Raw genomic sequence first — 27,983 nt, forward strand, 5'->3', positions numbered from 1 at the left:
TTTGTGTGCCTGCTTTCTGATATTCCTTGTTACAGCAAGTAGGGATCAATTAGCACTGGATAAAGGTAACACAAGCGTAGTCTTGCTTTCACAAAGTGGCTTTTATCAAACCAGTTTTACTTTGTTCACATACACTAAAACAACTTCTGGAATATTTTGGTTTAACTGACTGAAAACTGGTCTCAGCTACAGCAAAGTTATATTTGATGTTATAGTTATAAAATAACACTGCACAAGTATTTAAAAAAAGTGGAAGTTTATTCATCTTTCAATGGCTCAAATAGCAAATAAAAGGACAGAGTAAGGCATCAGCCAAGACAAGTTTCACGTGTCTGGTGGCTTCATAACACCTCAGTTCCCAGCATACAGGTTCCAAAGCAAAGTCACAATGTTAGTGGTTACACTCCCTGGCTAAATAGACCAAAATGAGTACGCAGTAAGATGAAGATTGGCTTATTTGCCATAGTTACATGAGTAACTTTAATTCTGCACTTGGCAGTCTACTAAATGCACATACAAAATTCCTATTGATAAATATTTAACATGACAAATATAACTTCTAAGACTTGAGTCCCTAAAATGTCTGTTAGCATGGAAGTTAAATATTTGTTACCTAGTTTGCTTGAGCACATTTTATACTGTCAGTTATAGGCTTACACATGTATAAAAAGTGTAACAGTTTGTGGAATTGATCTAGCCCATCTTACCCCAGAGGAGTCCAAAACCCTCAAACGTTCTGGTATATTTTTAGTTAAGATGCAGCACGCTAACCGTGTGCTATTCTTGCTATTCCGAAGCAACTGAGGCAGTACGTTTTGTTTGGGGATTTTGGATGCACATGGTAAGTGTTTCTCTATTGCAAAGCATGTTTGATTGTTTAATATCAACATGAACTAGAAAAAGTAGCTACAACGTTCCCCGTTTTAAAATCAACATAAACTAGACTAAACAGTACAAAACCTGCAAAGAGCTTCAGCATAACACAGCGTGTTCCCATAGCTGAGTATCAGGAACACACACAAAAAAAATTAACTGATGACACCAGAATTTCCCGGACAACATCTTAACTCAAAATAAATTAGCGCTACTGAATCATCTCCACTCCACCCTACTCCAGGGAGTTAAAACCCAAGCAACATCTAGACAGAAAACTACTCGCAAAAGGGAAGTTTCAAGGTATCAGCGGGTTAAGTTTTAAATGACCATTCCAGGTGTAGATGTGCCATAGCCTTATGACCTCCATCTCACACGTATTCTGACCATTTAGCTTTAAGATACCATATTGTTTACCAAGCTACAGATGACTGAGTATGCTCTGTATTATTCACAATACCAGAGTATGGCACACATTTACAGAACAGACGCTGCTAGCAGACAGCTAGTTACCAAAACCATTCACATAACTGCACTCTACAGGGAGGGCAGTCTCGCACCAATGCACAGGGACAGTCTCCATGCAAGAAGTTGAAAATACACCCTTGACTAAGCAACCTGCTATGATTAGGTTTTAAAATTAAGGCATATTCAAATGTTTCAATGTAAAAGATTACATCACTCTTCTAGGTTAATCAGGTAATGCAGAACCACATGTAATTTTCCCCAGCATAACTGTTCGCATATACATTATTCTTTTCCGATTTGCATAACTCCATGTCAAAACAACTGCATACCGCTTGGTTAGGTATCACGTTCACAATTGTACTTTTCAAGGCAACAAAAGACAAGATGAAGTGACAATTATCAATGATTAAAAAAATGTATGCTTTACAAGAACCCACAAAGTAGTACTCCCCCCCTCCCCGTTTACTATTAAAGAAAAGACTGCCTATGAAACACTACATTCAGAAGAAATGTGAGAAGGTAGGCAATTATGAAATGGACTGAACTTTGCTTCTCTTGAAGCCACCTTATTTTTTTTCAGTGAATTTGACTTTCAGTGCAGCTCCAATTCATGCTTTTAGTGGTACATTACGATTTCCAACATATTAGAGTAATTTCAGTCACTTGAGCCTTCAATGGCATGCTTATAAATTATGTTTTGTTTTTTTTTTTTATTAGTATGGTCAGGGTAGGAAAGGAATTCAGGGTTTTGATTATAAAATGCAACATCTTTCTCTGATCCTCTTAGCTAGGCTTTTTCTTTTCTTCTTCCCATTCTTCTCTTTGCTGTCTTCCATTTTTCTGGCTCTAATTTCTCTCATTAAATCAAAAAACACCTAAAAAAAAAGATGGAAGAATGTAAATGCCAAAACTCTCTCAGATACGTGAATTAATTTAAGCTATCACTGGTGATAGCCATTTCCATTGGTTAGGATAAAGTTAATTATACAAAACCAGTTTGAGCAAACAAATATTAATCCAACAAATCTTTCATTGGTTTAGAAGGCCATGTCCATATAATGCAAACATGCTTCTTCCATGGTACCATAGTTCCCCTGTCTTCTGGAACTTGCTTATGAATCCTCTCAGACAATTTTCCACAAGGGTTAAAACAAGACTCCCATTACTGCCCAGGACTACTTATTTATTTTTATTATCTACATTTCACTGAGGAAACACAGGGAAATCAGTTTATATTTCTAGTTATATTTCAAGTATTTTTAGTGATGAACTGTAAAGGTTGAAGAAGTGCAATAACCAATTCTAGAAGTACATTAATGGAGCAGTAGCACACAATGAACATTTCATTCCATGTCCCACGATGCAAATTTTTTAGAATCTCAACTGGCATATTACTATCTCAACGTATGCATAAACTTTATTTTCATCAAGTGGTTTAGTAAGAAACAAAAGTGACAAAGTTGGAGACACCAGTAAATTTATTAAGAGAGAACAGACTGACAGTTAAACCTTGTGACAGGGCTGCTTAAAGTTACTTTATTCATTAGAGGAGATCTTGACTTCCAATGGACTGCAGCAAATAAATATCTTCATAATCTTATTGTAGCAGTTCAGATGAAGAATTCTAAACCTCCTGTCAGAAAAATTCTCCTTGAGATATATATCAGGGGGCTCGCTCGATTTCAGTGCAACACAGACAGTGCAGGGGCTGAAAAGCACCTCTACAGAGCACAGTAATATTTTATTTGCAATTACACTAATCTCATATTGATTGCAGCAAAAGCATAAACCTTTATTACATGGGATCTGAGGAAAATCGATGCAACTAGATGTTTCCATCAAGAAATATATCTGCCTTTAGATTTGTAACTGTGGACTAAGTTACTTGCTTTTACTTAAATCTTTGTTAGTGGTATGCTGCAACTGGCAACTTGCTTAAGCCCTTACACTGTACTATGTATCTGGGGTACATAGCCTACCGAGAAGTGCTCAGTTGCTAACCTTTATTAAAGTAAGCAGAGGCCAAATGAGCAATCCACCATTTTGGGATTTAGAGAAGTAGATTTCTCATAGGATACTAACTTAAGTCCACCTAACAAACCATGTAAGTTCAGATGCCCCAAGAAAACAAGGAACTAAGAATACCTGTTTTTTTACTGGGGCCAACAAAACCTAACTTATGGACTTTTAAACCTTAACTCTATATAATGTGTTAATCTTGCCATAATGCCACCTGCTCCAGAAAGAAACTTGGAGCTCTGTAGTAGCCTACCATGTGTCTGCAAAAGCTTGATATATATTTTAATCTATCTGTATAATACTTTTTTCCCAGCTGCTAAAGAATGGTGAAGTAGATTTAGAAGATCTGGGAATTTCTACATGACTGAAATAGATGGACGTTAACTGTAATTATGCACCAAAACTAAAAGATATTTTTTTTTTGTAATAACAACAACAACAAAAAAATCAGAGTTGAACTCAACACATCTGAATTACACTGCATTTAATTGGCTTAATGTTCCCTACAGAAAAGCATGAAGTTCTTACTGTAGTACTGAACAAGCCATTTCTTCAGGAAGACAACGGACAGATGACAACAATCAAGTTTAAGTCACTGCAGAACAGAACTCCCATTACTGTTGTAATGCTGCAACTGCTCAGATGTAAGCATTTACATTAGAGAATTTTTCAGCGTGTGATCAACTGTATCAATAGGTCTGAAAGGAAAGATTAGCACTTTATTTATTTCTTTTATTATACTTCCATTACTTTTGCAGCCTACAGGACTGAGAGTTATTCTGAATTGTGTTCCAAGAGGTCCTGTCTTTTGAAATTATAGCTGAAATGCTCACAACTAATCAATAATTTATCCTCTTGTAGACAAGTATTCCGTGTCTTATTTCATGACCTTCTGAACCAGGCTTTACCCCAGAAAACTCATTAGGCACTTCTAGGCCATTCAAAGCTTAGAAGGGTCCATCTGTTCTTCAAAGCAACTTCCAGACAGGCATCTAGTTGTGCGTAGAGAAGGTTCCAAGCCCTCTCTTACCCACTTTTACTTGATTCCTCAGATAGCTTTCCTCACTGTTGAGAAGCAGATTGTCTTCTAATCACAAAAAACACAAAGCTAGGCCAAAGTAGCTGCCTCAATACATTTTTAAATGAAAACAAGTCTTGTCTAATGACTTACTCCTTGCAGTTTCAGATAGGATAGATTTGTTATGGCAAACATTTTTACTGTCCTACATGAATTGATCTAGTCATGCACTCATTGCAAACTAAGGGAGAAACGTATTTGATTTGAATTTTTATACACACACACAAAAAGGCTAAAATAACTTGAACACTAAGTATGGCCCATGGAAGAGAGCTATGAAGTAAAAACTCATGGAGAGATTCCTTGTATTATGAGGTGAGTTATTACCTTGTCAACATTAGCTCGTGTTTTTGCAGAAGTTTCCACATAGTTAACATTCCACTGATCAGCTCTGTTTTTTGCTTCCTCTATAGAAACTTGCCTTTTATCTTCCAAATCTGATTTGTTACCAACTAGCAAAAAAGGAACATTCTCATCTTCTTTTACTCTTAAGATCTGCTCCCTGGAGATAAAAAAATAAAAGGGAAAAAAGAATTAAGTATTTCATGGACTACTATTCTTAGAACACAGACAGAAGAACTCAGACTAAATACTCTTCCATCTTACAATGAAAACCCACTTATTCCTTTTATGAAGCTTATGTAACAGTAAAATCTTAAACCTCATTACGACACTATACACAATGAAGACCAAGACAGATAACTAATCTTCTAGGCAAGAAGGAGGTGAATCAGTAACAGATTAAATAGAGTAGGACAAGATGGGTTTAAGTGAAAATTTACACTAATAAAGTCTTCTTTTTACTAAAGATGTTACTTGAGAGTCTTTCCCATTGCCTTTATATTACTACTTCCAACTGCAATTTTTGCTCTACCCAGACTTCAGTCCTGCATTCATTTTTTTTTCCTAATAAAATGCACGTGCCATTTAAAGCTGATAAAATTATCTACTTACGTAGTAAACTGATACAGCTTAACAAGAGAAAATCTATTCCTTTGACAAATCATTCTGAAGTCAATTACATTCACTCTCTGCAGAGAGGTCTTCATTCAGTTATAAGCCAATGTATGGATAACAAGTTGCACATACATCAGGTTTTTGAGGACAGACCATTACCCCTGTTTGAACCACTAGGATGAAGAGTTTAAAGCTGTAAATAAAACTGAGTACTACAAATGCTTTGGTACATCAATCTTCAAGACTGTTTAAATAAAAAAAAAAAAGCTTTCTTCTAATTGGAAATGCATTTAAGAGGAAGAACAGAATTTCTCTCTTGTCTCAGAGTATAAAGTTCGTAGTGAAATTTAGCCCTTTATCATGGAGCAATTTCTGAAAGATAAACAAAAAGTTCAAAGAACCAAATTCCCTTTTCTGACTGAGGTAAAGCCTATCGCCAGATTTTAATGTAGAATGAAGAGAAACTGGAAAGAGTTAATTGATATTCTAAATAGCTTTGATTTGGTGTATATCAAGATCCTCCTCCAATTATAAAATGCTCTGCTTTTTATAGTATGCAGTCTTGTTGAGTTAGCCCTCCAACCCACACCCTCACTCCACCCTTATTTTTTTTTTTAAAAACCAACAAATATGTCTTTGATGCACCTTGTAACACACACACATTCATCTCTCAGGTATAATTAATGCAGTATTACTTCCCTCTCTGCCAAACAAGCAAAAGTTTTTAACTGTGTTTGCTAATATCCAAAAGTAGTTTGAGTAGTCTGTGGTTTAGGATAGGTGAATAGATAAGAATTCAGTGCACCACTACAGTATCTGTGCAAATAAGACTTCTAGCTAAAAACTAGATATAATGGCTTGGAATCTGAAAGTTAAAAAAATCATTAGAGCTACACCAATTCTACTCAAAGCAAGAGTACGTTTTATCAAACTGCCTTTCAAATATTTAAAAATTTAGTCTTTGTGGGTCTGTTTTCTACTGAAAAAATGACAAAGAGCAGTGGCATTTCAGATCACACCGGGAAACCCAAAGACACTAGATAGTAGTAAACAACTCTCCTGCTGGAGTTGCCCTTTCAGCAGAGCAAAATTCCATGGAAAAACTAAAACATCCAAATTCTGGTCATTTTCTTTCCTATCTGTCTCTGAGTAGTATTATTTCTGTCTGCTCAACAATGCCAAATGTATTGTAACTGTACCTTCAAGAGATACAGGTTACACGGATCAGAAAGAATGTCATTTTTATGAGATATATTTTAGTACTCAGGCTTCGACAGTTTGAAAGGCAACTTGAAAAGCACTTTAAAGATTTGGATTGGGGAGTTTTAGTATCTTCACTGAAGGGACTTTTTCTTCCATTTTTCCTCTTTCAGCATGTATATTGTCAACTCTCACCTTTGCTTAAAAAGTAGGACTTTTTCTATGTCCATAGAAGATAATGCACTTTGAAGCATTAACAGGGTTTTGAACGGACTGAAGAAGTCATTTTGCACTCTAGAGCTCAACTATACTAAATAACCCTCCAGGACTGACATACCTAACATCAACCTGTAATGCACCCCTCTCTCTCTCTCTTTAAATATATAAATACATGCATACGCATACTGACACAGAAATGAAAAAATAACAGAAACGGAAAAGCTCACTTTCTCTCCTCTCCCCATCTCCTCCCTTAGATGTGATATTAAATGTATTCTGATACCTAGGACTAATTAACTAAAAATATGATGGTATCGCTAAGAAACCTTATTTCAGTGGGATGCAGATTCTCTCTTTTTTTTCTTTCCTCATTTTTATCTCAAAGATCATCTCCTCTCCTATTTTGCTTAACTTTGAACTGTTAATTTTTTTTGGTCTCGTCTTTTTTCTTTTTACTATATATAATATAGCAATAAGGTATTTTACTGATTTACCTATTTTACTATGAATGCATATACAGATATGGATGAACATTCTAAATTGGCTTTATCTTTCAAACAAAATTAAACATCTGTAATACTCTGCTGTCTAACTCCTCACTCAAAACAAGGGTTTTAACATGTTGTATGTGTGAAGAGCATTTAAAAAAACAAAACAAAACAAAAAAAACCTTGCCTGTTAAATCCTCATTACAGCAGAAAGATCCAGCCTCTATTTTGCATGTTGCTCCTTAAGTGATATTCTCTCTGACTTTGATGGTAAGGGCTAACCCTATACAGAACCCGCTGACATTTGCTTTGTAAATTTGAAAACTTACATCAGTATATTTTACAGAGAAGAATTCAGTCCATACAAAACTGAATGGACAGATTTACAACAGGCCTTTACACAAAACGGATAGCTACTTCAGAATAGACAAAAAAACTTCTCAATTGCTGATAAAAACATTTTTAAGAGGTATAAAAGTTATGTTGCTTACACTACCCATTTCAGTCTTCCCAGATGACAATGCACATACTTTGCTAGCCTAAGACTTTGCAGACAGACATCACCAGATCCAGATCTTCTTAACAGTTTTCAGCTGGAATCTGGTCATGTCATCTTCAGAACTATGAAATAGCCTAGCATAACAGCTGGGCATGCTACAGCTACCTTTTTTCCTTTAGGTAGTGTTTTGAAGGTTAAAGAAATGCAACATAATCCGCCATACCAAGCAAGAACTAAAAAAGACACCTCGGGAGAGTATGCAGTATTGCACATACATTATATATAACCATACAGTCAGTAAGCAATTTTTCTCAGATCCATTACTTTGGATAGCACTATGCCTACTCACAAATACTGCTTCTTTGCACTGCAGTGCCAAGCAAGAGCAACGTACAGAGGGCAGCAACCTTCTGAAAGTTGCTGTGTAGCTGCTTTGTAGCAGTAACCTTTTTGGTACTTAGAAACAGAGCAGTAAAGATATCTGAAGTGGTATGCAGACAGTAAAGGCATGGCTAGGCATCTATTGAAAACAATGTGAATACAGTCATCTAACCTGGACTAACGTAATGATATTATAGAATATCAAAAAAGTGTGATTGTAATTACCTCACTATAATTACAGTAACTATCTTGACTTGTAACTTACCTGAAGTCTGCAGTAGCTGCAAATGATTCCAGCTCTGTAATAGAGAAGACACAAAGAAAGCCTTCTCCGCTTCGGAAGTAGTTGTCTCTAATTGCAGCATAGTCCTCCTGCCCTGCTGTGTCTAATATATCAATTTGGACTTCTTCTCCATCCAGAACCACCTTTTTCCTGTAGCTGTCTGCTTTGGTGGGCTCATAATCTTCTACAAACTAGAAACACAACTTTTACTATATAGAAAAACCACATGCCTTTACAAAGCAAATGCTTCTATTTGCATGTAAGGATAAAACAAACATCTTACAGTGTTACAGTAACAAATAAATAAACTTATATATTTAGGCTACATGAAGTGCTCACACAATACAACACGGATGTTTTCATAGCTAAAACAGGCTCTCCATCAGCCCAAACTATTTATATCTCTCTCTCTCTCTATATATTATTTTTTCAGCCATTACAAGGAAATTTTAGAGGTAACTGCAAAACTAAGTATCTGCTTCTGGTTAATCAAAACATCTGGCTTCATCTCATTATGCTATCAAGCAGCCCTGACTTTAAATACATTTAGTATCAATTTTTAAGGGACAATGAAGGCATAACTTCTACTTCTTAAACAAAAAGAATAACTTTCACTGACAAAAAAGCAGGGACATGAGAAACAGATTTTTTTTTTTCTTCTCCAACATCAGAAAAAAAAAAAATTGGTCATCATTTCAGGCATCAAGTAACTCACCAAACTGAGGAAGCTTTGAACTATAATATTTACGTAAGTTTTAATAGGTCTAGTAAATAATGAGAAAACATACTGTAAAGGAGCGAGTTCCAAAAATGCCATCAATTATCTTAAAAGCCAATTTATACCTTTACAGGTGTCTCTAAGAGGTCAAGTCTGAAATCTCAAAGAATAATAGAATGGCTTGGGTTGGAAGGGACCCTTAAGGATTATCCACTTCCAACCCTGCTGCCATGGGCAGGGACACCTCCCACCAGACAACGTTGCCCAAACCCCCATCTGGCCTGGCCCTGAACACTTCCAGAGAGGGGGCATCCACAGCTTCTCTGGGCAACCTGTGCCAGCACAAAAATATTTTTGCTCAGTTTGATAGCTGGCTTTCATACCACGTCATATACATTTAGATCATTTCTGAAAATAACTGTACCAATTAAATACTTAAGTAACACTGTGTAGCAGACATTGCATGAGATAATTTCTAGCACACATTCTTACCTCATCATACATAAACTGTAGTGTTAAAGCAGATTTTCCTACGCCACCACTTCCCACCATGATGACTTTGTGCAAAGCCAATGAATTCTGCCCTTTAGGCTTATTTGCTGCCATCTTTGGATTGCAGAAAATTTGCAGGTATAAAATGAAAAAACCTAGAATAAAAAAAATATTGCTTCATTAGTTTTCTTTTCCTCTTCCCACATACACTGATTAAAATTGATCCATTTCAAATCCCTGCATAGTTAAGGGCTTAAATTTCAGTTCTGTTCCTCAAAAAAGCAGCAAGTTTTTCTACTGTGGAAAACATCTCACAAATTATAACAAGCCCATCTTTTTTTTTGTGGCATGAGCAAAGAAAGCCTTCACCATTTGGTATGGGCACAGGTGGGTTTACAGCATCCAACAGCAATTAGGAAAAACAATTTACATTTTGGTATGTAATGTTTTCCTTTAGAGACTTGGTCCTTGTTGCAAACTTTTGTTAGTTTACTAAGCAAGAACTGAAAAAGGAAACCACATTGAGTCAACACCACACTAGAAAACATGAGATACGTCAGCTGCAGGGGAAAGAAAACAGGTGTTTGAAGGAATTTCCAGCTTAAGCAGCAGGCACCAAGACACAACAGCAAGGGTTGGTTAGTGTACTTTCTTCAGAGAAAATCAGGCAAATGTGTCATTTAAATCCTAAAATGAATCAGCTTCAGCAAGTCAATCAGAAAAACAAAAGAACAATCTAGTTAAAGCAGAGTGGAACAATTCAGCTTCCCTTCTCAGACTACAAACAGTTATCCACTGTACTTGGAATAGTTGTCCTAGTCCCACATCTGCTCTTGCTCAAACACAAATCTCTGCATCTCAGTAATACCAAAGGGCTCTTCGAGAGGTCATTCACACACACTGTAATGTGGGGGTGCACATGTACAAAAACAACAATCCCATTAGCCTTTAAAAAAAAAATCAGCTTTAGCAGAGCTCCAACTATTATCATCCCACATCATCATTTAATTCCCTGCCTATCCCAACAGTATTACTACTATATTTCTGTTTAAAGTAAGACAGAAGTTTTTGTCTTAAAACAGGGGAAACTCACTGCACAGATTTATAAGAACGCATAAATTTTCTCCAGAATCTCCCTCTCTATATATTGAGGTCAAAACAAACTCTGATATCCAAAAAACACAATGACTTCTACATTACTGAGGGTATAAACACAAGAGACATCTACAGCAGCAACTAAGAACCAATTTTGCCAATTAGAAAGCTCTGAAAGAACACAGTCACATGACAACACAGTCTGGTTTTATACTACCAGATAATAACACAGCATAGTAACAAGATACCATTACCTCATTACCTTTACCCATCATGATCATCTGACAATCTCACACTAAAATTACAGCCTCCTGCATAATGAATCACCACTGCGTGCAGTTTAAACAACAGGAACGTCAAGCATGACAGTTTTTTTAAAAACTTGTATCAAAGTCCCTAGATTTGTTAGCAGTATGGCAGTTATCTGTAAAAGCATTCTGACTGAAGCTTCGTTAGAGACTAAGCCAATCCTTCCTGGAATTAAAACACAAAAAACTTAGAAAAGGAAGAAACCTACGTGAAAAAATCTCTAGATCACATCAATAACACTACCCATTATGCTGTCAAAGAATCCTGAAAATGCAGTTGAATATTAAATGGTTTAAATTGTTTCTCCCAGAAAGGTTACCCAAGTGAAACGAGCATGAGTAAGGTGCTGTACTAATTACAGACATATAGCAGAGAAATAACTAACATCATATTACAAAGTCTTTTAAGAAGGAGACAGACCAAGTAGCATGAGAACAAAACACATTTTGGTTTTGGCCATTATGGCTTAAAAAGAACCATAGCTTTATTTTTACTCAAGAGGGAGTACGAGAACATGAAAATATCTCCAAGCTATGTGTACACTTTCAACCTGCTACACTGCATTTTGAACTACTCCACGTTGTTTTGCTTTGCACTTGTCTCTTAGGAGAATAAATGTATACTGAAAGTCACACTTACTAGTTTTTAAATATGTATTTCAGACAAGTAATATGAAGTAGCATTCCTCTGAATTCCAGTTATCAACTGAGAACAGCTCACTTTGACAAGTTTAGATTACAATGCATACTCTAAGCACAGATACTGGAGCACCAGTATACACAGATAGGGTCCGTATTAATCTTATTAAGAAAGAAAGCAGTATTCTTCTACAAGAACCCCAATACTGCAACAAATTTAAAGGAATTCAGCAGGATCTGTCAGGTGTGTTTCTGCAAAGTCAATACTACAATTTGTGAAAATGTTCAGGTACATAAGAGTCACATTTCACTGTAATATTTGTTGTAAATTAACCTACAGTCCCTTGGTAGATTGAGCAATGGGAATATCCTTCTACCAGAAGCTTCAGTTGAGCTGGGAGGATCCCAGGATAGCTAAGAGAAGCTGCCACTTTTTGAACTCTGAGCAACAGCTGATAAAAAACTCGGAAAGCATAACACTGATGTCCAAACAGAAAGACTTTTATAAACACTCAAGCTAGTCAAGATGATCCTGTTCACTGAATACTCTTTAACCAGGAAGAATCTCTGGCAATCATTTTCAGAAGCCTTGATAACATCTTTTCAAAGAAGCATAAGAGATTGAGTCAAAGAAAAACTCAGAATTAAAAACAAAAAGAAACAACAACAACAAAAAACTGACCCAACCAGTCCGAGCAGTATCCTGAGTCATCAAGTCATCAATAACTATCAGTGCACAACATTCCGGTAAGATACTGAAGACAGCAAAACTTCGTGCTACCACATACTCCAAATCTTAAAGATAAGCTTGCCATAAATATTCTGTCCCACTTCGCAGTGGGAGGAGGCTCAGCACGGTCAGTTGATTTCAAGTTCTTCATAATCCAATAAAGATACAAGACAAGCAAATTCATGCCTGCTGAAAAGTAGACATGAAAAGTAGACATGAAAAGAGACAGAAATGAGCTACACACCAAGCAGGAATGGTCTGATTCTGTGCAAACGGCATTCAATCCAGAGAGACTGCTTCAGAGGAGGTAGTCCACCTGAGAGAAAACAGACCTTGAAAAATTTTAAGTTACTGCCACATACTTCTACCTATTTCAGTCTGCTTTTAAAAGCAAAGTAGAACATAGAATCCAATTTTAACAGTAAAGAACCTAAGATCTTTCATGCAAAGTAAATTTCTCTACCCCCAATTCATGTAGCCTGACTTATTTTCATAAGCGTTCATTAAAAGTATAAAAAGTATAAATTTAAAAGTATAAATTTAAAAGTATAAATTTGGGTCATACCTATTTTTTTAATTGTCCTACTTAATAATTATGATACAATTAACAGGGACTGAGGAAGGAATCCTCCTGAATCCTCTTGTGTGTAGCTCAAAAAAACCCGAACACTTTCATGTTTTGTTTACAGTGCTTTTTTATTTTCATTTTTTTCCAATCTTTAAAGTGCAAAACTGTTGTGAGGCCAGAAGATAAGCACAGGCCCCTCCTGCAGCAGAACCCCATGTTATTGTACAGCAGAGAAAGGTTCACACAGAACCAAGCAGGGTGTTGTCAGTAGCTGTATATATAATCCATTCATACAGGTCAGCTTTTTACCACACCCATTGGTAATCCCCACCCCAGCAATAATGCTGATGACATACACATGATGAGAGTATTTTTAAACAGTCCTTTGTGTAGCCTAACAAGTTGGAAGGGAAGTGAAAGTTTAACTGGCTCAACAACGTACTTCCATACCTTCACTCAGAAGGGCCAGAGAGCTGTCTAACCACCATGCTGTCGATCACTCCTCACCTCCGCTGCTGATAAACGCCTAGGAAACTGCCCTTTCCAACATGCTTGAGCAAATAAGGGCACAAATCATTGACTCTCGGTGGCTGCTCAGCCAAAGTAAGCAGTTCTCTATGCTCCTAAAGCTGCTCATTACCTGCTTGTAGACAGCCACCCCCACAGTTCTGTGCTCCATTGATGGCAGCCTTCCAGTTGGAGCCAGGATCACTTTTGTGGAGCCGGGTAATGGAGCGATTATATTAAATCAGGAGAACTGCAGGAGAAGCAACTATAGTTCACATTAGCATCAGTCATGGCAACTTGTCCAACAGCACAGAAATCTAGTCAAGGAGGAGAAGACCAGGTAGGAAAATAACTGAAGATCATTCTGTGTAGCAAAAGATACTTGTGGCGCCCCTCTCAAGTGACTGGTATCTACCTGTAGTAATGCTGACCTTTCCAGAGGTCCACACCTTGCATGGTAGGTCCTCTGTGCAAGAAACACTGTGGTAGCTCTAGTCCCCAGTGGATTCAAACATGACATTCAGCTCTACTCACTTGCGGAGCAAGCTGGAGAGCGCTCCTGTAGTGGGACTTGGACAAGGAAACTATAGATGTTTGCATCACATTAACCCTTGCATAAAGTCTTGGAGCAGACTGGTTATCCAGAGCCACAGGAGCAGGTAGGATGATCAGATACCAGGACAAAAAGAGGTTTTCCTCTCCAGGAACAGTTTTCTGGCCAGATATCTTTTGAAGTATGTGATAGGGAGGGAAAAAAAAGAGTAGGAATCTTTGATCTCCCTACTACACATATTTATTTTGTCCTCCTATCTACTTCTTCAGCCAAATAAACTGAGACCTAAAAATAAATTTATGGGTGAAAAAAATATATATGCTTTTTAACCCCTTAGTCGTCTTGCTCATTCAGAAGACTCCTCTTAGATTATCCCAATTTCTCAGATGCTCTTTGGAAATGACTTCTCACAGAATAACCTGCTCCAAAACATTTAATTGAAGCATTCTTCCTTACAGGTCTGTGCCAATTGTCCTCTACGTTCCTCCTCAGTGCCATAATCCTGATGTTCAGACTCATGTTAAAAGGGAGAAAAAACATGGCCAACAGAGTAGCTGTACACCAACCCAAGCAGGGCAATGGATGCCCAGCTCACATTGCTTTCCTTCCTACAGAGAGAACACTGACACAGATTTTTCCTCTTTAGCCATCATCAGATATTCAGGCAACTTACAGGAACAATCAAATTCAATGCACCTAGCCCTGTCAAAATGTACCTGAAGCCGGCCAACAGGCCACAAATTAAGGAAGAACGGAGCGTATGATCAGACAGACTCATTTTTAAAAGAATTAGACTAAAAGAGGTCAAGATGCTACTCTGTCCATTTTGATCCCCACGAGTCTCATAAATGCAATGTCAGTGAGAGCAGAGCAGGGAAGGAGAAGCATTACACTGCAAAGTCGCATCATTACAGGCAAGAATTCAGCTGGCATCTTCTGCAGTGCTATACATAAAGCTGAATGCAGGCTTTGTGAAAATGCAGTTGTCCTTAACAGGACAACTTTGATTTGCTGCAGGCATTTGTTTGAAGGGGACTAGTTAAACATAGCTTTGTGTTTAAAGATAAGCGGTACAATTAGTATAGTAGATTCTAGTTAATAAGAGATAGTGGTGCCTTTCTTCAATTATAAAACTGTTTCTTTTATTAGTATTTGTATAATTTTCTTAAAACTACGACATCAAAACTGAATTCCTAGTCTTTTGTTTCTATTCTCTTCCTTAATGGAAGATCGCATAAAGATTTGCAAGACTGTAATATTAACCTCATTACCCACTCATTTTTATGATGACCAACTTTTTCCCTGATGACTGTTTCATACAGAGAACATCAATTATAACTGGTAGCTCATATATCACAGCACCTGTTTTTACTCTTTTTTATTCAGTGAGCTAGAATTTGATAAATTTGGAGGAATATAAGTGATTTCATTGAAATGTGAGCTATAGGTACAATATTAAGAACTACAAATAGCATGCTTTGGCCAGAATACATCCAGAAAGGCAAAATATTCTATCAATTGCTTACTGAAAATTAAAGGAAATTTAATAATGGAAACCCATGATCTTCTGAACAAATAACTCATTTTAGTCATTAAATAAATACCTGCACTATTACATACTTTATGCTTAATATAAACTATCAACTCCAGAAACATAAGCTATAACTTTCTATTTCATTCTGAAGTGAAAATTTATAGTAATCACTTTACAGTAACCCCATGTTAAGTGGTTTGAACATTTGAACAGAAGTTTCTCAACTTATGCAAAGCAACTCGCAACTCTGTTGTCTCATATGGTTCAGCATGGTGTTGTCTCAGAAAGTTCAGCATTCTGAGGAAAAAGCACAGAAGCAAGAATAAATAAAAAACACAACAGGACCAATGTATTTCATGACCCTAGGGATCATCAAGCAATCCAACATTATCTGTACCTTATCTCTTACTAATAGATCACCGTTTCATCCAGCTACTTCATTTTTAGTAGCTTCAGTTTGGTTAACAATAGCAAAATCATGTTTGAGAATGTATGGTTTGAAAATGATCAGCGCAGACCAGCTTACTAGATCCAGAGTATCTGGAAGACAACTCATGAATCACTCAGATATTCCTGCAACAAAAATGTTCCTGGAAATGGAAGGTAGCAGGCTGAGCCTAGCTAGTCATCCCTCCCAACATCTGGTTGCAATTACAATATTCAAACCCTATCAGCAGAAACACCCCATGACCCAGGAACAGACAGGATACATGAGGAGATAGGATACGATACACAATGCCAGCTGTTTTAAGAACTGTAGACTAAGGAAGCTTTTGAGGTTAGATCAGCATTACTTTAATAAGCAACATTCCATGTCTCAGGCTTGACTTGTGTTTTTACTGCAGTTTAAACATGCAACATCTGTCAAGCTCAGCATGAAGTAACATTAGTGTTGTATTAAGGTAGAACAAATATTTCAAATATTAAATAATCACTATAAACTCTAAGTAGTAGCCGAAAGATGAAATTGTACCCCAGATTTACATCAAACCTATCTTGGAAATAACTAGTATCATTATACAAAAAAACAGGCCTTCAGAAACACTTTCCCAGTAAATCCTTTCCTTTCTCCTGAATGTAACCCTTTGACATAAACCTGTTTAACTGGGAATTAGGATTCAGTTTCCCAAGATTCTAACAAGCAGTCAAACCACATTCAAAGTTTGGTAGGAAATCTTCTTTCTAAAGCTTTCTACTGCACACTATAAAAGGCAATTGTCTCTCCCACACCCATAGAACAAATTTACTAAGGTGGTTACACAGCTACTAAGGAAAGTAAAGAACAAAAAACAACTTAAGTTCAATCTCTCAGCAGCAACAAATCTCCTCAGGCAAGAGACCTGTATTTCCCAGCTTCTTGAGATGGGTACTTTGAACTGTAACCGTATTCAGGCGCTGAAATGAGAAGAGTCAACCAGTGAGCTCCTCCAGTAACTGAGGTCCTTCCCGTCCTTCCTAAAAATTACATTGCACCGCTACAAAGAACAGCGGGTCCCTTCATGCCAGCAGCACTGTGCTCTTCAGACATCACCACAAGAATTGAGATCCCTCCAAGAAGCCACTAAACAGAAACCAAGCTCCCAGCTGTCCTGCAGTCTTTCTGAGGCTCCACTGGGCCTCAGTGCCAGCTTCTGGGCACAGCCAGGAAGTAAGCCGCCGCTTTTGAAGTGAGACTAGATCTGTATTTTACGTTTTTTAAGTCACCATTTCAGCATTTGGTTATCAAAAAGCCTCTTTGGCATCCTGCAAGCAGACTTCTGAGGAGGCGCCTCCACAAAGAAGTTTCTTGAAACCCATATGGAACACCACAAAAAAGCCTTGAAGAACTGAACACCAGAAATATTCTGGAACAAAATCAAGGTCTTAAGATTTTAAACCTTGCAGTGTACTGAAAAGAAAGTGAACAAGTTATATCGCTGTCCACACGAAGCGCTGACATAACACACAACACAAACCCACCTGCGTGCCTGCGACACTGATATAAATGGAGCCTGCCAGTCTGACCAATATTCCCAAACTGTTCCCTGACTCAGCATGGGAAACAGTGGACTGCAGCAGCTCCAGCCTACACATGATGCCAAGCGTTACAAGGTCCCTCAGCTATAATTTAGTACCTGCTGAAGATTCCTCACCTTTTGTAAATTACGTGACGGTTGCCATGGAACATTTGGAAGCCTTCTAGGTACCTGCCATAGCTCACCTGGACTGATCCAAAGATAGGTGCAAAAATAAACATACTCGAGCCCAGCAACTGGGTTAAAACCAAGAACAAGCTTGTTTTCATAGTTCAAATGACTGAAGTTACATTGTGAAGTAATTTTGTTAAAATACACATTTACACCAGAGTCTAGTTCATTACCTGGCTGGTACCCTATCCGTTTACTGTCCTCACTGAGAGAACCTGAGCTTTCTGACACTGACAGCAGGTTGCTTTAACAAAAAGTGTAAATGCCCCGTCTTCTCTTAGAATTCGAACGTACATGTTTAGACATTTAACCTAGAATATTAACAGAAGGTTCTAATTCTGTATTGATATAAATGTATATAGCATAAGGAGAGAATTAACAGTAACAGCAGTCATGACAGAAGACTGAACAGCCATTTCACTAGTCTGTGAAATTCGTCGATGTTAGAGACTTGTGGAGAGGTTCATCTAGGAAAGATTCAGAGGCAAGACAGACAAACAGGTACTCCACTATATTGTCTAGAGTAAGTAACACTAAGGAAGAAGGAAAGACTAAAACTGAAGACGACGACATATGCAGACAAAGCTTGCATACCAAATACCCATCATCAAGTATCGTGACAAAAGTCAGTTTACTGTCATGGGAGATGCCATGTAGAACAGCTGCTAATATTGAATTTTATTCATCATTTGATGGAGAAAAAAATCACCCTTTTCCCTTTCAGATAAATGTTAGCAACAAGGCATAGCCTACAAGGATGATTTTTCCTAACACAGAACCAACAACTCAGTGATTAATAATAAGTTAGTGCTATTCGACTAGGGACTAATGGAAACACTTCAAGGACATGGTTAAATTAGTGTCACCTAAGACATACTAGCCACAGACATTTTTACCCTGCATTTCAAGGGCAAGAAATCATCTTAGGAATCTATGATTTTTTGACTAGGTTAAGTTAATCATCATTCACACTTGCACAGAGCTACTGCTTTTCAGCTGTTCTGGAAAGCAGCAAAAATGGAGTTCCCTAGAAGGCACTATGCCAGAACTTGCAGCATGAGCCTCAGCATTTCAAAAAGTTGCTCACAGCATATTCAGTATCATGAAAACAGCTTCCCCCCCCCCGCCCTTGGTCAAACATTTCAAATGCAAGCATTCTGACTTGGCTTGACAAAGTAAGGTGTTTAAACAAAGAATGAAGAAGTCTTCCAAAAGATGTTCTTGAAAAACATAGGTTTGCCAGAACAAGTCCATAAATCAAGATTTTATCTAACACAAGTATCACTTTTACTGTTAACAACACCATACTCTTTCCTCAAATAGAAGTTCAGAATGTCAGATGTGCATTTCTGAGAAAAAGCAAATATCAATAGAGTCATTTTTAAGGTCAGAAAGGATTACTTAAAATCCCCACTTACTCAGACTGAAACTCCAGCCAAATAGTTTAATTGGTCTATAGGCAGGAAAGTTAACTTGCCACACAGAAATCTAGAAAACTACGGTATCTGCAAAGCAAAAACAAGCTCCCTCTAGGCTCATGGCAGGTTGCATCAACACTCTCAGGCTGATCTATAGAAGGGATGCCATCAGTGTTTGCGTGTTGCATGCACCTCCCTGCACAGCGAGACTAGTCCTGATGTTGATAGCTCAGGGAATTTATCCTGCTCAAAATAACTTATTTTGCCTCATTAGCCAGTCATATAGTATTATGGCAAAAGAATCACATGGACACCCTTAAATCCTTTAAGGTATTAGTACAGAACGAATGAACACAGAAGCCTTGTTTGAATAACACTCCTATGAAATTCTTGACATAGGAAAAGTTTAAAGCTTTCAAATAAAGCATATGCGGCAGATACCGCCTTCTGTGTGGCCAATGCCCAGCTGGACAAAGTTTCAACAAAAGCAGAGTCAAAATACCAACGTATCCTAACAAGAAATCGCCCACTTTTTCTTAATTGGCTTTTGGCAATGACAGACGCAGGAATAAGTGCTCCAGCAGGTACAAGCACATTTACATCAAAGGCCGCAGCACAAGTGGTGCAAGCGCACAGGACCAAACACAGATTATTAGCAAGAGACATCACGAAGCAGGTACCACTAAATTCTCCGTCTCCTTTTCACAAATAAAGGCAAGCGTTTTCCCTCTCCACAGGCAAACTACATCAATGCACCAGCCAATTGGAACCTAACAAAACAGAAGTGTGTTGGATTTTGCATTTCAAAAAAAATCCTTTTATTCCGCTGAGGAATCATCCAGCTGTAGCAAACAAATTTCATTAGTGAAATCTGACTTGGCAAAGTAAGTTACTTAATCATTGTATGACTTTGCCATCTGTTGTACCACCCCATTGCAAATGTGTAAGTACTCTTTTGTAGTAGTACTGTAAGAGCGTAACTTTTGCAGCCATATATGTTCCAGTAAGTCCCCCCCTCCTGTTTACATTCTCTACAGTGCAAATTGCTCTGCCTAAAATCCTAATAAATTTTTCTGTTTTATTTATGGCAAGAGGATTTCATATGCATGACTCAGTGAATGAGACTGGTTTGCAAATACACGAGGACTTGTAATTAACCTTTTGAGAAGGTGATTCAAATGCACAAGTGGTTATAGACCTGATGTTGCATGTTAATATGACTCTTATGAAGCTGAAACACCATTGAGTCTGATCCCTCCCAGTCTTGGATACAGTTTATTCTAAACCTATTAGATTTATCATTTGAAAATTTGGCAGATATTCTGGTAGACCTAAAAGACCCAATCAGCAATTAATTGCCTTTTAGTTCAATGTATACTTGCCAGTCACGTGATAATGGTAGAGTTCAATGGCTATTTCACATATTATGGGCATAAAACAGTCATTAGAAATGGATGGCATTTGGTTCACATAATTAGCATGAAGTTTTTAATGTTCAGGTCAATTAATAATTTTCCACATTAAGTGCTCATGCAAAGCATTTTTTATCTTGTCCTGCTTAAAATACTGATATATTTTTTTCTGCAACAGGGCAGAAGACATTTCCAAGTTAAATGTTCTGAAAATGTAAAGTAACTTCAAAAATTGTTTTTCGTTCTCACTTGAATTCCTACAGCTCTTACCGTGCACATAATTCAAAACACTGCAGAACTGTTAAATGACTTACAAGAATAAAATTTGCTAAGTTTTAACACAACAATCTCTAAAAAAGTGTTCTTTCTATTACAGAAATGCACATGAAAATCAGATTGATCTCTGAATGCAGAAGCAAACATGATGCGCATTCCAGAGTTTCTGGGTAACCAAATAAAGCAGATATCAAAAACATAAGAAGTAGTTTTGCAATCACACACCAAATTCAAGAAATCTTAGAACAAGCAACGGTAACGATGGTATATATCACTAGATGGGTCTCAAGCGTCTTTCTGTGGTCAGCCACACGACATGACAGCTACAATGGCATTCTAGCAGCGCTCACTGACCACAGCCAGTTTATTTTAAAGGTCAGTCCCTCTAGGGAAGAACTCTCTATGGCAAAATCTGGTATCTTTATCAACATTTAACTGAGTTAAATCTACACGCTGCAACTCTAAACACTACTAAGTATGAGCTGTATTCCTTTCAGTACCCACGAACATTTAAATTCCAATGAGAAGCACATGACCTAACACCTTTTCAACATTGCACTGTGTAATATAGGATTTCCTCTGGCCTGAAAAACCTTCCCTACTGCTGACTTATGAAAACATTTTCTTTCCAGCTGATCACTTGTATGCTTTCTATTCAGCTGCAATAGCTTCTAACAGTGTCAGTTCTGCAGAGTCAGAACTTAATTCTACATCCTTTTTCCCTCAGGAATTTATTTCTCTCTCCTTAATACACATAAAGGCTGAGTCCCGCATAAATTCTCGAAGAGTTAGCTTACTTAAAACCCAGTTCATTGTTCACAGATAATGGCCAGCAGGAAAGACCTCAGTCTGTTGAGAAAGAGAAATTATGTTTCTGAAAATCTCTCCTTCAAACTACTGACAAATCAAAGAATAACTATGTCAGCCTGACTGGGATAGTTATGAACATTTCAGTACTGTATTATATTGTATTTCACTGTTCATATTTCTTTAAAAATCTTAGTATTTGGCTGCAAAACTGTTTCCTGCTTCAGTTTCTCCTTCAAGAATTATTTTTTCCCCAAAATCTATTAAAAAAAAGTCTTTGAAAGATTACAATATTAAACTTTGTTCATCAAGCTGTTGGTGGTTTTCTTCAAATTTGCCAAACTACATGTAAGATCGCTAATACTAATTTGGTTTTGCAGTTCTTTTCAAAATACTCCATCCAGCCCGAAGAAATTCACTTAAACTATGCACATTACACACATGGTCTCAGTCCAAACTAGTTTGCCTTGCAGAGAAGAATGCCTTTCTTGGATTATTTTATTCTTCTGGATTATTTTATTCTGTCCCATTTGACTTTCAGAGCTATTAAGAACAGCACTTGCAAGACAGAAAATACAACAGGGTTAAGCCTTCATTCAATCTTAAGAAAAACAGATGCTTTTCTACTACAAAAGTTCAACATGTGCCAAACCAAGAGTTACCTAAGAAGATCAAGTTTGGCAACAGGATCCAAAAGTAAAACCTTTAAAGAGACAGAAACAAAACAGTAAAGATGTTTCTTTATTTTTTATTTTTTTTAAAAAAAAGCAGGACCCTCTAAAATTTTGAATGATTTCAAAAAACATTGCATATCCCACTCTTAAGTAGTTGGACAAAAAGTGGTTGAGAAATACTAGCATTTTGGTGAGCAGCTGCCCTACAAAATCACTTTTTAAGTGTAATTGTAACTGTAAACCTATCAGTAAAGCTAATAACTATAAGCACTCATTTGGAGTTACCAGCTGACAGGGAGCCAGTTACATGGGAATACACATACAGGCTTTCCTGTAACACTTTATGGATCAACTACTGGCCTCTTGAAGAACATCAATCTCATAACCCTCCTATTCTGAGCACAGGAAATACCCACCAGCAATGTCTGCAATGGGATTTTTTTTTTAACAAAGAAAAGAGACATTAAAGATGTACCATATGTATGGGTTAAAAGTGAGTTTCTTCCCCCCTCACGGCAGTAACAGAAGGGTAAAAAGCACAAATCACAACATAAGAGCCAAGTTATTATCAAAACAAGATTTAAACAAGAGGTCTGAAGTGTAACTTGGATTAAGATTTAGAATTTAACTCCTGTAAGTCCAAAGAGCCATGATAGCTCCTGGTAAAGCTCTGCTACACAACCACAACTGAAAGACCCAAGTTCTTCCCAAAAAGAACTCTGCAGCTAGACAAATCATTTGGATTTTTAAACTTCTGAAACAAATGCAACTATATTTTTGAATGAATTGTTCTGAAAATGGTTCCTTGTGTTGAACTACAGTTAAAACTAAATTAGTACTGATGCAAACCAAAGCAGTAATTCAGACCAGTAGCTTTCTTAAAGCCATTATTGTTCTTTTTGTAGTCTTCAATTAACAGGGACAAAACAATCAAGTAATACCATTTTATGCATCTCAACAAGTTACAGTGCATATCTTCCTATTCTAGTACTCCAAGATGTTCCAGCCCACACTGAATTTCATGATGAAAGTTACATGTAAGCCATCTTTTTTTCTTTTTCACTGCAATGCTGTTTAATAATTTTAGAGGGTGAACTTGCTTAATGAAAAGTCATTTCTGATATTTAGCCTAATGCATTTGCTCTCTAAATTCTGAATGACCATGCAGGTCTGTATAGAGAAGGAATGCAGACTGTAGTGTTTTCTTTCTAGGTTAAGTTTTCCTATTTTATTATATACCTTAATTCCAATGCATATGAATGAACTAGAATCTCAGAGCCATTATGTTTGATCAGTAGCAGGAAAAAAAAAAATACATACACAACCAGAAGAAAAGAGGTTTCAAAAATTAATAATGATATGGACCAGTGCTGCGTCAGTGATTTCCCAATGTGAATTACATCAGTGGAGAAAAAAATAAAAAGCCCAAAACCACCCTTGTATAATACATTTAAAAAACAGTGATAACTTCAAAAATGTATATGTATAAAAGGTTTAAGTTGCAATAATGTCTACTGAGCTAACAGTAATAATCACACTGGTCCAGTCACTGGAGCACTGCATTAAAGTCTTAATTGAGATATTGTTAAATACAAATTTTGACCTCACAGAAACCACTTGATAGAGCGTGCAATTTAAAGTTATTTCTCAAAATCCAAGAGTCCTGAGGGTTGGAATGAAGTTTTACTTGCATGTTACACTACAAAAGTGGAATTATTTTAGGTGGTTAAGTACATAAAAACTTTCTAATTTAGTGGTGTCGTACCAAAACAGCTCTGGCACACAATAATTACTTTCATTCAGTATCCAGTTTTGCTTACTTTGACATCCACGGTAACAATGACAAGTGATTAAGGATGAGCTTCTCCCACCCTTGCTTCGAGTAGAGCCTTTGGGTCCACCCACTCAAACAGTTTCCATGGCACCACCTCAAGGGGGTGTTTTTTGGTCACGGGTGTCAAGGGTGTTTTTTGGGACTGCCACAGCATGCTTGCAAAAGTCAGTCACATTAACACTGTTTTTTGGTCTTTATAGCTTATTTCATTTTAAAGCCTGAAATAAATTCCACTGGGTAAAGTTTGGCTGGAATTAACTACTTCCACACTAACCGCCCTTCCCAGGGAAGGGCAGAGCTATGCCAAGAGGACTGCACAGCCCTGAAACGTCAGGTTAGCCTTACTGTGTGCTGCCTGATGGGCTCCGTTCAAAAGGAGTATTGGCAAAGAGCGGGTGACACAACGCGTAGCTGGCTCTTACTGCTCTCAATGGAAGCTCCGTGCCTGGAAGACTTCCATGTTTACCGCACTCTGTTTAGTGTTGATGTGGGCGTTACTCATAAGCATTCTCAGACTGCTGGAGACAAGGATCAGAGTTAAAGATCAAGTCTAACAGAGGCACAGAAGGGGACAGCTAGCATTTCAGAGAGTAAAATGAAACAGGTACCAAGGCCTGAACACGTGGCAGATCCTTCCTACCTACCTACCAAGCATAGGTACCAAGCTCCTTTGCAAAATCACATTTTCCATAATTTGCAGAAGTACCAGTTTGGTCATACAGTGCATTTACTTGCAATTTTTTTATTGAAACCTTGTGGGACACTGCACCAGGCATTCCCACACTTGCATTAGATGATGTAGTAGTAAACTTACTGTTAGAGAGAAAAAAAAACAACGTACTAAATGAACTGTACCAGTAGGAATTCAATTTATATTGTAATCGCTGAACCAAGGAGCCAATATCACAAAGTAAGCATCATCAATTCTACTAAGTAATGATTGCAGAGTTACTACGCAACCAACTCCATATCTTGTTTGTGCTACCTTCTTTGCATTCCTGGCTCCTCTCCATATTACCATCATAAACTGATTACAGCATAGCTTATTTTGAATTCTCTATAGTAACTGTCTGTCATTATACTTCCTCTTTACATTGCCTAACATCTCCTACACACCTGTTTCTCCATTTTTCCCCTCTGTGCACAGCATACCAATCTGTTGCTAGAAATCTTGATGGACATAAAACTAAACCAAAACAAAACATTAGTAACAAAGACTAAGCCAGCCTGTATGCAATGGCAATCAATCCTCTCTCATCAGGAAGTTCTAGTGCAGTATTACTTAGCTGAAACCACATTTCTTCCATACTTGCTTCCACTCCTAAACCTAGCACTGATTTTTCTTTGGGAACTTCATTTTTTTTTTTTGCTGCTGTGCAGGCCTCCTAAGCCTCAGCCGTATAAGCCTAACGCTCTGGTTGTGGGGTCATGGCTACCAAAGTGACCTGACAAAACAGCTGTGACCACAGAAAAAGCTTCAGTTGGTAGGTGCTCGCTCCCACGCCCAGAAGTTGAGAAAACATAAGAAAAAAAACAGGATTTAACAACTCACTGGGCTGTCTGCAAGCCAGATTTGCTACAATTTAGGGGAGTACTGTACATCCACAAGGACTGAAAGTTTCAGATTGTGCAGACGGTAACACCTACCAGGAACATTTTAGAACTACCACCCCAAGAGCTGATTTTCTTAAATGCTGCATCAAGCAGACTAATAACATATAACCATTCTTCCCTCCTTAACAATTCATACAACATTTTGCAGAATATTCAGTGGAGTTGCAGTAATTATACCAACTGCTCTATTTTCTTGGTTCCTCACATCCATTCTTTGTAAGGTAGGAAGGAGACTTAAAACAGTCCTCCCATAATTGTGCGTGTGATGTGGGTAGGCCATAATATATTCACTAGAAAGCTGTCACTAGCATACCAAACTACCTTGTTCACTTAAAATAGATCTCAATTTAGATGTAACATAATTTCAATAGCTTGGAGCCATCAGAAGTTTGCTGGAAGTTGGCTGTAAGCGCTCTCCAGGGGGTGGGGAGCTCCCTGCCCAGAACACGCCAGGACCACTACATCCTACAGTGCTTGCTTGGTTGGCAAAACAAACAAATCTAATCACCAAATTACATGACTTTTCTCATACAATTATTTCTTCTTCAATTGTGAAGCTGCAGGGAAGACAATGCTGTTGGCAATCAGCCGAAATGTTTGCCTGGACAACTTCTGATGTAAGCAGACACCGTACCTACATTACTCTTTGACACCAAGGAGCAGACTACATCAGTTTCTAAGGCGGCAACATCCCTTGCTTCAGCAATTCTACCTTCCAAGTCAGATGCGCTTGAAATTTAACAGGGGCAAAAGCTCATCTCAGAACACTCCTGCTTCATGGCAGCCCCTTAAAAAAAGTCAATGCAGGGACATCAGAGGATGGCTTAGCACCAGATAAGAGCAGAACTATTCTTATGGATGGCTGTCTGAATACAGGGGAGACTTGGGCTACTGCAAGGCCTCCAGCAACGCTTATTTAACGCTCTCATACTCCCCTTTGGTTGCTTTTAGCCAGCATTGCCTTATCTGCACAGCCACATCTCTCACCACCCCGACTCCACCCTCTCCCCCAAACAACCAATTTCTATGGATTATGTATAGAAAGAGAACATGCCTACAGGTAACAGATTACAAATGCATGGTGAGCCGACATTCTAGTTTTCTCTTCTGTGGCTAGAGATCCTCTCCTTAAGGTTTAGGAAAACAAAAAAGACCTTATTTGAACAGTGCCAAAGCACAAGCAACTCTTAGAATACTGATTTCATCCCAAAAGAGTTGTATCTTCCCTTCCTCAAATTCTGAGGGATGTGGCAAAGCGAAGACCGAGATGAAGGAATTTGCACAGTAAAGGTGCACACTCACTATTTAGCATCACAGCATATTTAGCCCCACCACTGACTTCTCATGCAGGGTACTGAACGCTTTTTTCTACTGTTTTGTGCAACAGCACACCTCTTTCATTTTCATGGAAGGGGAAAAAAAGGCAAACATCACCAGCACTGGTAACCCCTGTAACTTCTGCCATTAGGTGTCGTGTAATTCTTCTGCCACCTATTAAGAACGCACGCAACTTCCCAGGGTTTAAATGTTGGGGTGCATGCTATTAGGTCAGTTAGCACGCTGAAAAGAAGAAACACTATTTTTAATTAAGAATCACTATTATTTGTGCTGATAATTCAGGGAATGTCAGTACCTTCTCCAAGTCCATGCAGCTCCTCTCTTTCCCAAAAAAACTGAAAGTTAACTGAAAATGATGAAGAACAGCTGCTGGGCTTGTTTTCTTTCTTTCTTCTTCTTCTTTTTTTTTTTTCTGCAGACCTTTCCATAACCTATCAACCCAAACCACCGGCAGCGATACGTAGTACCGCTCCCAGCCGGGGAAACGCGAGGCTTTGCGCTGCAGAACGCCAAGTCCCTTCCCCATGAGAATTAGTAGACGGGGGTCGCTTCGAGACCATTGCCCTTCTGCCAGAAGCACCCAGGGGTGTTCCGAGGTGGGCACCCCGCTGGGGCACACCGGTCTCCCCGCGGGGGGCTCTGGCGGTGCCGGGGCCCGCTCGCCGTACGAAGAGGGAAGGAGCCAGGGCCGGGGGCTGCCGCCGGAGCCCCCCGCAACGACCACCGGGCGGCTCGCCCACCCGCGGCAGCACCCAAGGGTGCTCCTATGCGGGGGGCCCAGCGAGCCTTTTGTCCGCCATGGGGGGGGGGGGGGG

General features: G+C 38.2%; 1 protein-coding gene across 2 annotated transcripts in view; it reads right to left on the minus strand.

Moving 5' to 3' along the window:
- Positions 1-237: 237 nt before the first annotated feature.
- Positions 238-27,983, minus strand: part of RALA (RAS like proto-oncogene A) — a 28,261-nt gene continuing 515 nt past the window's right edge. The window contains exons 1-5 of one of the 2 annotated variants that reach the window (XM_035317999.1): positions 19,894-19,989; positions 9,676-9,830; positions 8,448-8,656; positions 4,766-4,940; positions 238-2,216 (exon numbers count right to left, since the gene is read on the minus strand). In XM_035317999.1, the coding sequence (XP_035173890.1) occupies positions 2,094-2,216; positions 4,766-4,940; positions 8,448-8,656; positions 9,676-9,789 (621 nt within the window). In that variant the 5' untranslated portion in view covers positions 9,790-9,830; positions 19,894-19,989 and the 3' untranslated portion in view covers positions 238-2,093. Of the gene's footprint in view, positions 2,217-4,765; positions 4,941-8,447; positions 8,657-9,675; positions 9,831-19,893; positions 19,990-27,983 lie in introns of those variants that run through there. The other variant, XM_035318000.1, reaches the window with a different exon arrangement.

This window comes from Oxyura jamaicensis, chromosome 2 (genome assembly GCF_011077185.1).
Source record: "Oxyura jamaicensis isolate SHBP4307 breed ruddy duck chromosome 2, BPBGC_Ojam_1.0, whole genome shotgun sequence".
NCBI lineage: Eukaryota > Metazoa > Chordata > Aves > Anseriformes > Anatidae > Oxyura > Oxyura jamaicensis.